The sequence below is a fragment of the Lampetra planeri genome, chromosome 34 (genome assembly GCF_965212315.1).
Source record: "Lampetra planeri chromosome 34, kcLamPlan1.2.h2, whole genome shotgun sequence".
Taxonomy (NCBI): domain Eukaryota; kingdom Metazoa; phylum Chordata; class Hyperoartia; order Petromyzontiformes; family Petromyzontidae; genus Lampetra; species Lampetra planeri.
The window spans coordinates 8171379-8185085 of record NC_136140.1 but is presented as its reverse complement, the minus strand read 5'-3'; the positions used below and the strand labels follow the sequence as shown (position 1 = coordinate 8185085).

Sequence of the window (13707 nt, the reverse complement as noted above, 5' to 3'; positions counted from 1 at the left end):
CGTGGACGATTACCGTTGTGTGTGTGTAGCATTCTGAATCGCAAACGAGTGACCGCGCACTCCCCTCCCGTTGCAGCAGAGGGAAAACGTGGGAGACCTGATGATCAAGCGGCTACAGCTGCGGCACCGCGGCAATTACACGTGCACCGCCCAGACGTCCGTGGACAACACGTCAGCCTGGGCCATGCTGATGGTCAGAGGTGAGGTTGCCACCCTTCGTTAGCACTCGCTGTCCCTGTGCCGAGGCTGCGATCGCCGCTCCTGCCCCCTCGTGTGTATGCGCCGTGGTTGGGGGGGGGGGGGGACGATGGTGCGGTGAAATTTCGATTTAAAGCTTTCATGACTGTTCTTTCGTTAAAGCCACGTGACTTTACCGAAAGAACCAAGAAGATGGTGCGGTGGTTCATGTGATGTGCTATGCATGTGTGTGTATGTTGAATTTTCTTTCGGACGGTACGTAATCAACCGTGCTAGTGTGGGGGAAGGATAACAAACTTAACACCAAGATCAGTTAATTCTAGATTTGAAGTTTTCGTGACTGCAAGGGTCCATACTCTTTGTTTTTTTTTCGGTAAAGTCACGTAGGTACATTTTTTTTAATCACGTTTCGGAGGCAACACAAGCCGTCTTCAGGTGGAACCGTCACAGCAAAATTACTGTATTAATTGTTGCTGTGTTGCCTCCGAAACGTCGTGATTTAATGTTTTTTTTACCTACGTGACTTTACCAAAAAAAAACAAAGAGTATGAGTACCAAGAGCAGTTCTCAAGAAATTAGTTTTCAATTTAGAAATGAACCCGGCAAACAGAGTTCGAATCCTGCTCACGACCAACCAGTGTCGATGATTTGAATTGGTCCTGGACCTCCACGATGTCGACTCAGCCTCAAATAAGTACCCGGTGTGGTGTGTGAACATCGCCACTGGGGAGACAAAGGCGATCGGGCAGTGGTGGTTGCTACCCACCCCCTCGTGTACCGTGCTGGCCTTCATAGGTGCTCGCTAACAGCACCTGTCCCAAAAGTCGGTGCAGGTTATAAGGGGGACCTTTGTCTTATGTGTGTTTGGCAGCCAGTGTTCTCAGCCGAGATTGTGCATTCGTATAAAACTGAAACATGGTCTAGATAGGCGGAAGGAGGGTGATATGGGGGAGAATTGCTCCGCTCGTTTGGGTGAAATGCGATTTTGCTTTTACCGCTACTGCAAGTTGGAATAATTCAAAAAATTGCACATTGCACTGGAAAAATGATCAATTTTGTGACATGCCAGATTTGAACTGTTTAAGTCAAACTGATAAAAACGATCCTTTAAGGATCTGAAGTAATCCACATCGTTTTGCATGAGATTGTGTAGGTTTAGTCTGTCTTTGCAATGGTGGCACAACTAACAGAACCATCAAGACATACTTAAAAAAGTGTACAACCCTTAAAAGGTGTCTTGAAAAATGCAGTCCTATACAAAATTGAGTAAACTGTCCATGCCTTAGGCAAATACAACGAAAGTTTGTCTCGTAAGGCAATTTTTAAGAGGGCTATAGTGGTTGTGAAACGTTTAGGGACACTACCGTTCCTTATTCCTCATGCAAGAATATGAATATGTCGTTTCCAATTGTATCCATCTGTCAGTCCATCTTCCAATCCAATCTGTGCACATATGACTATTTATGAAGAGTCACAAAAATACCGCACCTTGGAAATGGATAAGCAATCTGAAAGAAATAATGTGGAGCATACTCGGAAGGAGTTTCGGATTTCATGTTTTACAATTTCGGGATTCTTTAATTTGTATGCACAATCTTTGATTTTTCTTCTTGGTTCTTTCGGTAAAGTCACGTAGAAGGGAAGTAATAAAATAATAAAAATGAAACATAATAAAATACAATTCTCACGACGTTTCGGCCACAACGCAAGCAGCCGTCCTCAGGTGAAGAACAGGTCTGTCGAGGCGACAGCGTCTGAATAAAACAGCACACGTGCTTGGAGCATATATATAAGCTGGGTTGGAAGGAGGGGGGGAAAGGGCGCCTTGACAAAATAATTTGCATATCAAGAGGAATTTAGCATATTTATGGGAAATGCAGGTATGTGATTAGTACTACTTATGTCCGTGCATTATGCAGGATTAGCAGCATCCAAGGGAGGGGATATGGGAAATGCAGGTATGTGATTAGTACTACTTATGCCCGTGCATTATGCAGGATAATCCTGCACATAAGTAGTACTAATCACATACCTGCATTTACCATAAATATGCAAATTCCTCTTGATATGCAAATTCTTTTGTCAAGGCGCCCTTTCCCCCCCCCCTTCCAACCCAGCTTATATATATGCTCCAAGCACGTGTGCTGTTTCATTCAGACGCTGTCGCCTCGACAGACCTGGTTTCACCTGAGGATGGCTGCTTGCGTTGTGGCCGAAACGTCGTGAGAATTATTTTATGTTTAATTTGTATTATTTTATTACTTCCCTTCTACGTGACTTTACCGAAAGAACCAAGAAGATGAATCCCTGCAGTCACGAAAGCTTTAAATCGAAAAATCTTTGATTTTGTTAACATTTATCGGATGTAAATGTATCGAGTTTTCATATTTTATCGTGTTTATTGTTGCTTATTTTTTTTTTTACTTCAAATGTCATCAGATAAAAAGGAAATATTTTCATATTCCAATGATTTTGTCATTCAATTTACTTGGTGTGATGTTATGTGACGTAAAATTTTCAGATTTTTCTGAAATATTTTCTTGGGATTATCCAACATTTCATATCCAGGCCCAATTTTCAGGGGGGTTTTTTCAGATTCATCTGTAATTCAGGAAATAATGCCGAGCGCATTAAGCTCCATTGCACAGTACGTTTTGATTTCCGAATAGTCTTAAAGAGCAAATGCTTGTGTGTAGACACTTTTTGTTTTTACAAAATGACAGTTGTAACATTTTTCGATTTAAAGCTTTTGTGACTGCAGGGATTCATATTCTTGGTTCTTTCGGTAAAGTCACGTAGAAGGGAAATAATAAAATATTAAAAATGAAACAATAAAATTCTCACGACGTTTCTATTGCAACACAAGCAATCATCATCAGGTGTGAAAACCACAGCAAGAAAATTTGAAAAAAACAAACAATTTTTTTAAATACAAATAACAGTATAACATTAATTGCACAGCCCTTTTGCTAATCCACTGTTGAATGAAATCCTGCTACCTGAACGGTTGTTTGGCAAACAAGCATTCCACCTCACCGGTTGTATGAACTGGACTGATGTTAGCTATTGCGTGGGAATTGAACTGGTTTCTGGCTTCATAGCGGAGAGCTTTAGCCACTTCACCACGATTCTCACAAATTGACTTTATGGCAACTGTTTTTTAAATGTTTTAACGCACACAAACGGCATGCTGGTATTGAAGGTGATTTTCAACATACTCGCATGCATTAAACATTCGATACAATGAAACCTATATATCCTGTACATAAAAACAGCACTTCCCCATGCAGTTGAAAGAGTACATTGCAAAGCACATTCTAAATTATCGTAACAAAAATGCCATGCTATCTTGTTATTAGATTGCACCCATTGCCGTATAAAATGTGCACACGAAGGCACTGCATATGCAGTGTGGTGCATAGCAGTACCACATTAAACAATGGCTTAAATATATGCGGAGGCTGTGTATTTTTTATTGAGTTACATAACCAACCATCAATAAACAGCCATAAAAACTATAAACTATTTTTATTTTACCAGGTAAGGCCCACTGAGCTATATATCCATTTTTTTAGAAGCGACCTGGCCACCAGTGATCGCGTGGAAATGTATCGCAGCTAAATACTCGAAACGCATTTTTTTCTAAATGTAGAGGGCAAAACTAGAGGACCAGGAGAAACATCCACAAGACCACAGGGAGATGACATCCTGTATACCAGGCGAGGGAGTTAACATCTCGCTACCGTGATGGCCCACCACACGTGGAAAAGTCAACGTATATGCTGAACATGCCCAGTAAAATATATTTCATATCTAGATAATGGTTTGTTGACGACTCACGCAGGAACACATTTGTTTGTTGAATTAAAGTAGCTGAGCATAGGGGCCAAAGGCCAAAAAGTGCCAAAGGGGCCAGCCACAAACAGCACTATTGAAGATGTGATAGATAAGTGTTAATACTAAGCAGGGAAATCATATTTTGACAACATGAATTGGGAAAGATTGGTAAACTGATGAAGCCACAGTGTTGGGGTTTTAAGATTGATAGTGCCCTGTTTCATTCAGCAAGCAATGTGTTGCAGGTGATGATGTTGATGAGGCTGTCAATGATGATGGCCATTCCAATTACAAAGAACGCCAAGCCTATGTGAGTGTGACTGATAAGAGGATACAGCCTAACTTTAATTCCTGCCCGAGGTAAACGTGCAATATTAGGATCAATACGACGAAACAATTTGCTGGCAATATGCTATGCAACAGCAGCGTATACTTCAAAATTGAGAAGGTTGAGAAAGACAATATTTAAAATTGCGTCTATATCATCTTAAACACTCGAAGGTTATATTGCTGAGTCAAATCTCGTGTCGTCCGCTTTGATGAGCTGTATATTAGACCACAGCTGTGAACATTTCACTGAATACAAGAGAACACTACGCTGATGCCTGAACCCATGTCACAGAAAACACATTCCTGCGGAGGGAGCTGGTAGGAACGTTGGGTTGCTCGGTCAATGGCCAGGGTCAACGGCGGCGTGGTGTATTCGGCAGATATGCCCGACTGTGAGGGCGGGCACAAGCCGGCGTGAGTAGGTTAAACGTTGAGTTTTATAAGGGCACCACGGGGTGACCAGCCCCTCCCCACCCAGCCCCACCCTCCCACCCCCACCCAGCCCCACCCTCGCCACCCAGCCCCTCCCCACCCTCCCCACCCAGCCCCTCCCCACCCTCCCTTCTCCACGCAGCCCCACCCCTCCCATTTTTGGATGCACGACAAATGGACGGACGGACACAATAATCCCCTGTGGGCTGGTGGAACCAGGTGGTTTCTACCAGTAAAATCTGTCATTATCCTTTTTGATAATGTCTCATGTCCCCATTGTACTGCTTGCAAGCTCCTTCGTTGTGTTTTTTTTGTTTCTTATTTATCCAGAGCAACCGTATTGAGTCACAGGACTTCTTTTTCTGATGGTCTTGCATTTGGGTTTTATTTTAATATGTTTTCAGACAATTAACGCCGAGCGCTCATTTATACAAGTGCGAGCGAACCAGAGCATCCAGAGTTTCAGTTTCAGTTTTCAGTTTCATTTATTTGGAATACCCCTGTGACCCATTCGGCTCTTGATTCGGGTGCAACCGCAACAAACAATAAAATGACAAGATCCATTAAAAATGTACTGTGCGCAAATTGAAACATCCCCTACAAAAACCCACGCTTGCAAAGGGGGCAACACTCTATCCCTGTACAGATGGAAACAGATGGCGATTGGTCCACTCACTGTATTGCCGTCTCCTGGCGAACCACAGTGCGGCACCTCGACGCACACGGGAAGGGAGTTTCGCGACATTTTGTGCTGCGATCCGCCTCTAATCCACAGCCACGGGGTAGTTGTGTGTTTTGCCTCGGATGTGTCTGCAGAGATCACAGGGTCTGAGCAAACATGCACCACCTCTCAATTTCCTCAGTCCTGTGTGGGGTCGCTATTGTTGGAAAAAATCTTGCACGACAGTGAAACAAATAACATCTCGCCGGACTAATATGGCGGAACCCTGGTGCAGTCAGTTGAAAAGTCCAGCAGTCTGAAAAACACATTTCAAATGTGAGAAATAACAGTGTGTAATAAATATATCAGTGCGTGTCTTGTGTGTGTGTGAGTGATTTTCTGTACCGACCATGAAACAAACATGTGTACTTATTTAACACGTAGGCTTTCGCGACCAATATCATCCTTAATATAGGTGTTTTGGTTAGATCGCGTAAATATATAAATGTGTCGTTAAAACCCGCCACCACCCGACACAGCCAACTAGTAAGGTTTGTCACGTAAATAGTACGTGCCAATCTGTCACTAGTACAGCACACCGGTGTGTTGGAGAGCCAAGCCACAACAGATTTCTGGCTGTCTCCTGATGAAGCTAGTTGTAATCACTGGCAAAACGTCGTACTCAGATTGTAAATGTTGTGGCTTGGCTCTCCAACACACCGGTGTAGTGCTGTACTAGTGACGAATTGGCCACGTTCTGTTTACGTGACAACCCTTACTAGTTGGTTGTGTCGGGTGGTTGCGGATTTTAACAACACATTTATATATTTACGCGATCTAACCTGCAAACCTCTATTATGGATGTGTACTTATTGTATGCATTGTGTGTTGTGTATTGTATTGTACTGTGCAGTCATCTCAGGCAGTTAACCGATAGAAACTGGGTCTGTCTTGTGACCTCCTGTCAGTGATCCTTAGATACTTCACATGGCCTCAATGTGCACTTAGCCTGGCACAAGTGCTGTGGTGACGTATAAACCATATCACATGTTCTAATGGATTGTATTACACAGTTTATATTACGTAACATTCTAAAGTATATATATATGAAACTATATAGGCTTTGGTGATCAATATCATGATTCACGAATGATTTGTGGGTCAGGTCATGTGAGTAAAATGCTATATTTGTGTTGTACACCCTCCTCCATCTGACACAGTCAAATTAAAAAGTTGTCACGTGAGCCAATATGCAACTTTGTATTGCTTCAGCAGCGCACCAGAGTGTGGAAAAGCAATCCACAGCATTAAACAATTTTGGAACGGCACTGACATATTAATCACACCATACGATACCAAAAACGTATCATAAATCAGTATTTAGATTATACTCAATTAAATTACAGCTCTTATTTTCGTCGAACTATTCAACATTGTTGATTTTCTCTTTAATTGGCTGACCTGGCAAAGAGCAGACACTGGCAAGCTGAGATCTGGATAGCCGGGGGTTGTTACTGCGTTGTCCATTGCCCAAGGGGTGCCTGCGTTTGCGATGTTCAAACCCCCCCCTAGGTCATCCAGGTTAGTGTGTTGAGGGTTCCATGTTTGTTTCCACTTCGACCTAGCTGTAGCTAATTACAGGCAAAAGTTAAGAGGTCAAAAACGCTGGCCAATTAGGCAGCTGGTTTCAGTATAACTCTGAAGCAACAGATCCACATGCCTCGGCACGAGAGGAACAATATTATGAAATGGTCGTTGCCACTTTAATGAATGCGATAACAAACACAGTGATTGAGAGTGCATTGAACGTGGGAGAAATGCTAAAAAGCAAAGATCAAATTATAGATTACAAGTAAAATTATCACACTGAAACTGTTGAGACGATTCGTTTGTAAAGTAAAAATGGATAACTTTTCACGAATAAATGTACAGTATTGTTACGTCGTGAGTAAATTAACACTTTTAAAGTTGAAAGTATATTCGATCATACTTTTATCATGGTATATGTAATGCATCTTCAATGGTGTAACTATACCAATTTACATTCCTTTTGATAGTAGATTGATGGATTCAATCTTCCCCATGCATTTTCAGTCATTGGGGACTGTTTGACCATACTTCACCCATATGCTGGTCACAGTTATAGAAAACAGGTTGCAGGGTTCATTGTGCACTGTGCTCATTAATCACTGTGCCATCAGTCGCGGACATTTAACAATATCGCACCCATGCAATATAAGAACATTATGGAAATGAGATGTCTCGCATTTTAATTATACATATCCACAACGCGGGTTGTAATAATATTCCAAAACAACACAAGTTAATTACAAGTGCACTAATCTCAATGGATATGATTGCGATAACAATTTTTTTTTTTAGCATGAGTTACATTTCCACCCTGTGGCTTTAATTGTCACCTGGCGTAGCTTCCGAGCGCAAATACCCTAAGCGGCGATATCGCACAATTACATTTGCATCGGCAGTGCAGCTCGGCTAAACAAAAGTGAGCCTCTAATGGCAAATAACCATCAAAACATGCAAAATTTGAACCGTTATAAATGGGTCTTTTTTATTTACAAAAAAAAGACAATCTTCTTTCACGTGTCAAGTGGACATGTCGGAAAGCACTTCAGCCAACCGCTGTATGCTTTGTCTTAATTGAATAGCTACCCCATTTCCCGGCTACCGTCAGAGCCGTGTCAAGAACCCCGTGAGCTTTGACTGCAATTGTAGAAATTAACCAATCACATCCCTTAAGCCGTAATAGGTCACAGGGGACTGATATTGCGTCTGCCACTACCTATGTCAGTACGTAACCTCTTGAGCCACCTTGCGTTTACAAGTTATTAAATCCTCATTTATCCCCAGCGCTGGAAGCATTACTCTCCCTGCTTGCTGTGGTCACGTTTTAAGCTCATAATCTCTGGTTTAGCTGTGCTCTACAGTTTTTGTAATATATATGGTCATTGCATATATATAAACAATCGCCTCAGCTCATCATACATCCGGGGAAGATAGCATGTGCACCGATTTGTGGGGAAGTCAACGGTAGATGTCCTCTGGATAGATTCATCACTGTCAAGAGGGATGTGGAATGTCCACCACTGGCTCAGGAATGTAAATACAAGATGAGCACCCCCTCAATGCGCATTTGAGTGAGAAATCACTCCGGCTTTGACTTGGCTATTGCATAGGGGACAGTCTGGAGTAGTAACTCATTGGGTGTGTCACTGCGATATGAACCCGGCGACCTGTATTCAATTCCCGGCCGCGAGAAATATTTGAACCACTCTTGTGCCCCCCCACCCCACCATCACCAACCCTCGCTGACTAGCGTGATGAAGTATGGCCAAACGACCCCAGTGAGTGACGTCCAGCCTTCATCCTGCAGTGTGTTGACAAAGAGCTGTAAATGACTATTATTGTTGCTTTTAGTCTTGTGCACTGATAATGATTTCCCTAAAGCGGTGTCACCTTACAGAATAATAATAATAATATTAGTCTTGCAAATGATGTGCACTCTTAATTGTAATTGCTTGTTATCGGAGATTGCATTTAGCAGCAAGAACATCCTACGATGTGGTAATGGTTCCACGTACTATGTTGGTAACTCTAAACACTGACGGCAATGATTTTGAAGAACATTTATTAGTCAACAATTGCTCATAGCTTGATATGAGCTATAATTGGTTATCGCTTGCCACGGACTGCCGCAGTTGCTGTGCTTTGATTTACAGAACACAGAAAGGCATTAGACACGTTGCCATTCCCTATAACAGGTATACAACATCCGCATTCAAACATGACACGGAATGGTGATCGTATTAATCCTCATTAAACATCCAGGACAATGTTATCTCCTTCATTGGTTGTGTATTGCTCCTTTTGAAGATGACACTCCTAATGAGTGAACAGCAGCCTTCACATCGGCATCAATCCGTGCAGCCCGCAGATGAAAGCGCGCAGGACTTGACTCATCATCTCGGATCAAAGGAAGCCATTGCCCTTTGTAGTGGAGCGTCGCGACCGCCGTGTTGACGGGATAATTATTTGGAAGCAGAGTGGCAGCCCGCTCAAATTACTCTTCCTTGCGATAATGTTCACCCAAGGACACGGGCGCATGGTGCGAACCGTTCCCCTGATGCAAAAAGAAACGAAAGCTTTGCAAAGCTCAGCAGTGTTTTTACGCATTGCTAAGATCACTTTGCTGCATTGAGACTAAATAACTTCAACCGGTGTGTAGGAATCGTGTGCCATTGCATTTGTTGAATCTTCGACTTTGACATGACGAGTCGAATTCACGTGAAAGTTAGTTTATCCGTGATTGAACAAAATAACTGATGATACCTTTCTCAAATTCCGTTACTTTTTTGGGGTTTTTTAACCCGCAACACAAGCACAACTGAGGTTAATAATAGGGGTTTTCCCCTTTTTTCTGGCAACAAAACTGAAACCTTTTTACAAGGAATCATGTGTGTATTACCCACAATACTTGTGGTCAAAATTCAAACAAAAAACACACTGATAATATATGCATTGTCCTTGAAACTGATTGGTCCACACCAGTTTTGTTGCCAGAAAAAAGGGGCTTGAGTCACATCGCTGCAGACGTAGCAAGATCTGAAATCTCTGTAACCCTCAAAAACGCTAAGATGCCAGCTAGCAACATCAGCAAAGATGAGCGTTTTGAATTAGCTCAATTAAAAAAGAGGGATGACATTGTCATCCTCTCAGCCGACAAAGGCAATGCCACTGTCATCATGGACAAAATAGAATACAACAACAAAATTCAAGAACTACTCAACGATGGCAGCTATACAAAAATAAAAAGAGACCCCACCAACAGCCTCGTCTCCAAAACCAACAACATCATTTCTGCTTCAACCGCATTAATTGATCAGACCAAACAGTTCTCGTTGAAACCTTCTGCAGCCAGGCCACCAAGATTGTACGGCTTGCCAAAGATACATAAAGAAGATACACCTCTTCGTCCCATTGTCTCTACTATCAACTCCCCCACTTACAAACTGGCTCGTTTTTTGTCCGAAATCCTACGGCCTTTCACTGGAAAAACCACCTCTGCAGTACTAAACTCTACTGACCTGGTATCGACAATCAAGGGGATTGCCCTGTCCCCAGACGACCTGCTTGTCAGTTTTGATGTGGTTTCCTTGTTCACCAAGGTGCCTGTGCCCGACACCATCGCAATCATTGAAGACTTGGTTCATCAAGGACTAAATGCTGGGGTACCCCCCCTGGTGAGACACTGCTTAACCAATACATACTTCACCTGGAATGGAACCTTCTACAAGCAAATTGAGGGCACCCCAATGGGCTCCCCCCTATCTCCGGTTGTAGCCAACATCTTCATGGAGAAATTTGAGACGGACGCCATCCAGACTGCCACTCTACGCCCGACCTTATGGAAGAGGTACGTAGACGACACTTTGTCATCTGGCCACATGGCCGGCCTGCTCTAGACCAATTTCTCGACCACATCAATTCCATACACCCAGCCATCAGATTCACCATGGAAGTCGAAAATGATGGCAAGCTACCCTTTTTGGATGTCCTAATCAAAAGGAGACTTGATGGTTCAATGAGCCACTCTGTCTACAGGAAAGCCACCCACACGAATGCTTATCTAAAACCGGATTCCCACCACCATCCATCCCAGAAGAATTCCCTCACCAAGACTCTATATCATAGAGCCCAATGCATCTCCGACCATGAACACATTTCCAGTGAACTCAAACACGTACGCCAAGCTCTTAAGGCTAATGGTTACTCCGACTACACAATCCGCAAAGCCATCACTCCAACCATTAAGAAGGATCCTGTTGAGGAGCCTTTCAAGACCATCACCTTACCCTACATTGCTGGGGTCACAAAAAAGATCTCCAAAATCCTGATTAAACACAAGATCCAGGTCCGATTCAACACAGTACATAAAATCCGTGATCTGGTACCGTCTGTAAAAGATGTGATTCCAGACATACAGTACCCTGGCGTCTACAAACTAAGTTGCCTCTGTGGTAGCAGTTACATTGGGGAAACCAAACGACACGTCTCAGACCGCATTCGTGAACATAAAGCTTATCTAAAACACGGTAGGACAAACACCTCAGCCGTGGCAGACCACTGTTACAACTCAGTGGGCTCACATGACATTGACTTCTCCAAGACAGAGGTTCTCTGCAAGCCATCTGGCTATCATGAGAGATTCGTTCATGAGGCGATCCACATATACAAACACAGAGACAATTTTAACCGAGAAGATGGATTCAGGCTTAGCAATCATTGGAAGGACGTAATAAACCATTTCGATACACATTAGGGTGAGTTGAATAATACATAGTGTTATATTAAAATGTATAAAGTATAGGGTTGTTTACAGCAATACAGTATATAATTTAATGTTGGGTTTATCTATGGCAGTATATAGTACTGTATATGCTAAGAGAATAAAGTTTAGATGGAAGTATATTATATACTTCTTACGACGTAGAATTGTAATTTATTATTTGTTGTTAGTAACTCAGCTTATTGTAGAGTATAGTAAGTATCAGTTTATATTTTAGTTTTTTATGTAGTTTTTACTTTGGTTTTCTACGTGGTTGTTTGGTAAATGCAGCTACATATCATTAACATTCCTTTCCTTTATTAACGTTGTTCCTTGCGCCCCCCCGTGGTGCTGTTGATCCTGCATAATGCATGGGCATAATGGGACTTTGAAACCCCCCCGCCCCCCCCTCCTACGCATTGCCCATTGGTATGCTAAAATTCCTCTTCATATGCACATTCTTTTGTTAAGGCGCTCCTCCTCGCTACACCTATATAAGCTCCTAGCTTGATAATGTCTCATTCTTCGCCTGAGGACGGCTGCTTGCGTTGTGGCCGAAACGTCGTGACAATTGTTTTATTATGTTTTATTTTTATTATTTTATTACTTCCCTTCTACGTGACTTTACCGAAAGAACCAAGAAGATGGCAAAGGAGGTCTAATGATACAACTGAGGTTATGTGAATTCGTGCGCGGGAAACACGTGGACGGAAGCCGAGCACTCTGGGTCGTTCTCTCCCTCTGAAATGCCTTTTTTTAAATGCCACAAATAAAAAGCCAATGTGTCTGGAATTGACTTGACATCCAGTCGATTTCCTACCGATCGCTCTGAACGCATGCGCACACCGAGACTGTTATCTGTCCGTCTATTGCGCCATTTGTGAATATCCCGTGAGACGGATGGTCAAGGAATGATAACGGAATGGCAGCCACGGAATGGAACGGGTTCGTGGGGACGCGCAAACCAGGAAGATGGAGCGACGGAATCAGCCCTTTGCAGATGTTCTGTATAATTGTTGCATCGCGGGATGATGATCTTAATGATGAACCTCCTACTCCTCCTCCTCCTCCTCCACAGCACAATCTAAACGACGCTGCTCCCATCAAGCAGTGCCGGTCGAGGTGCCAGCTAGTTTAATGGTCGTGTCGCACGGAGTGTCTTGTTGTTAAAACACTGTTGTGAATTAACATGGCATGCGCTGATGGCTGTTGAATGATTAATTAGGGACGCTCATGAAAGAATGCAAACAAGCAGATCAATATGGGGTTCATAGAGTCGCCCCCTTTTTATTAAATCCTTTATATTAAGTTCACTTACTTGCTTGCTTGCGCGCTTACGACCGTGCAAATCTTTCGGTCGTTTTTTAACCCACTTCCCGTGATCCAATCGAGCTTACATTTTGCACACAGACTCGTTGTGCGTGACAATTTATTATCGTGAAAAATGTTTTCCAAAATTTTCCACTTTTTAGGAAACATTTTTTTTCATATTTAATTTAAAATACCAATGTGATAAAAATGAAACTCTTACTCAAGAAACACAGAAATGAATAATAAAATTAAACCGATGCCACGCATATAAAGGATTTATAGTGAAAACTTTGTTTTTACGAGTTAATTTTTTACTGCATTGGATGGTTCCCATGATCAGCCATGCTGGATGAAGGCCTCCTCAAGCCACTGGCACCTCTCACGATTGGGGCCGTCCATAAATGACGTCACGCACCTAGGGGGGGGGGGGGGTCAGACATTTGTGACGATGTGTGACGAGGGGGGGGAGGGGTTGAGAAATGTGAAGTCACATCAAAATGTGCAACTTTAAATATATTTAGAATTGTTATAACAACACTAATTTTGATTAATTTTCATGATTAACTATTTGATTATAAAAATTTACTAAGGT

The 13707-nt window shown here is 42.6% G+C and overlaps 1 protein-coding gene across 1 annotated transcript in view; it reads left to right on the top strand.

Moving 5' to 3' along the window:
* The window catches only part of LOC144730096 (contactin-4-like), an 84084-nt gene that overhangs the window by 50484 nt on the left and 19893 nt on the right, over positions 1 to 13707 (top strand). Inside the window, exon 13 of the mRNA XM_078610654.1 lies at positions 77 to 200. Coding sequence (XP_078466780.1) covers positions 77 to 200 — 124 coding nt within the window. The remainder of the gene's footprint in view (positions 1 to 76; positions 201 to 13707) is intronic.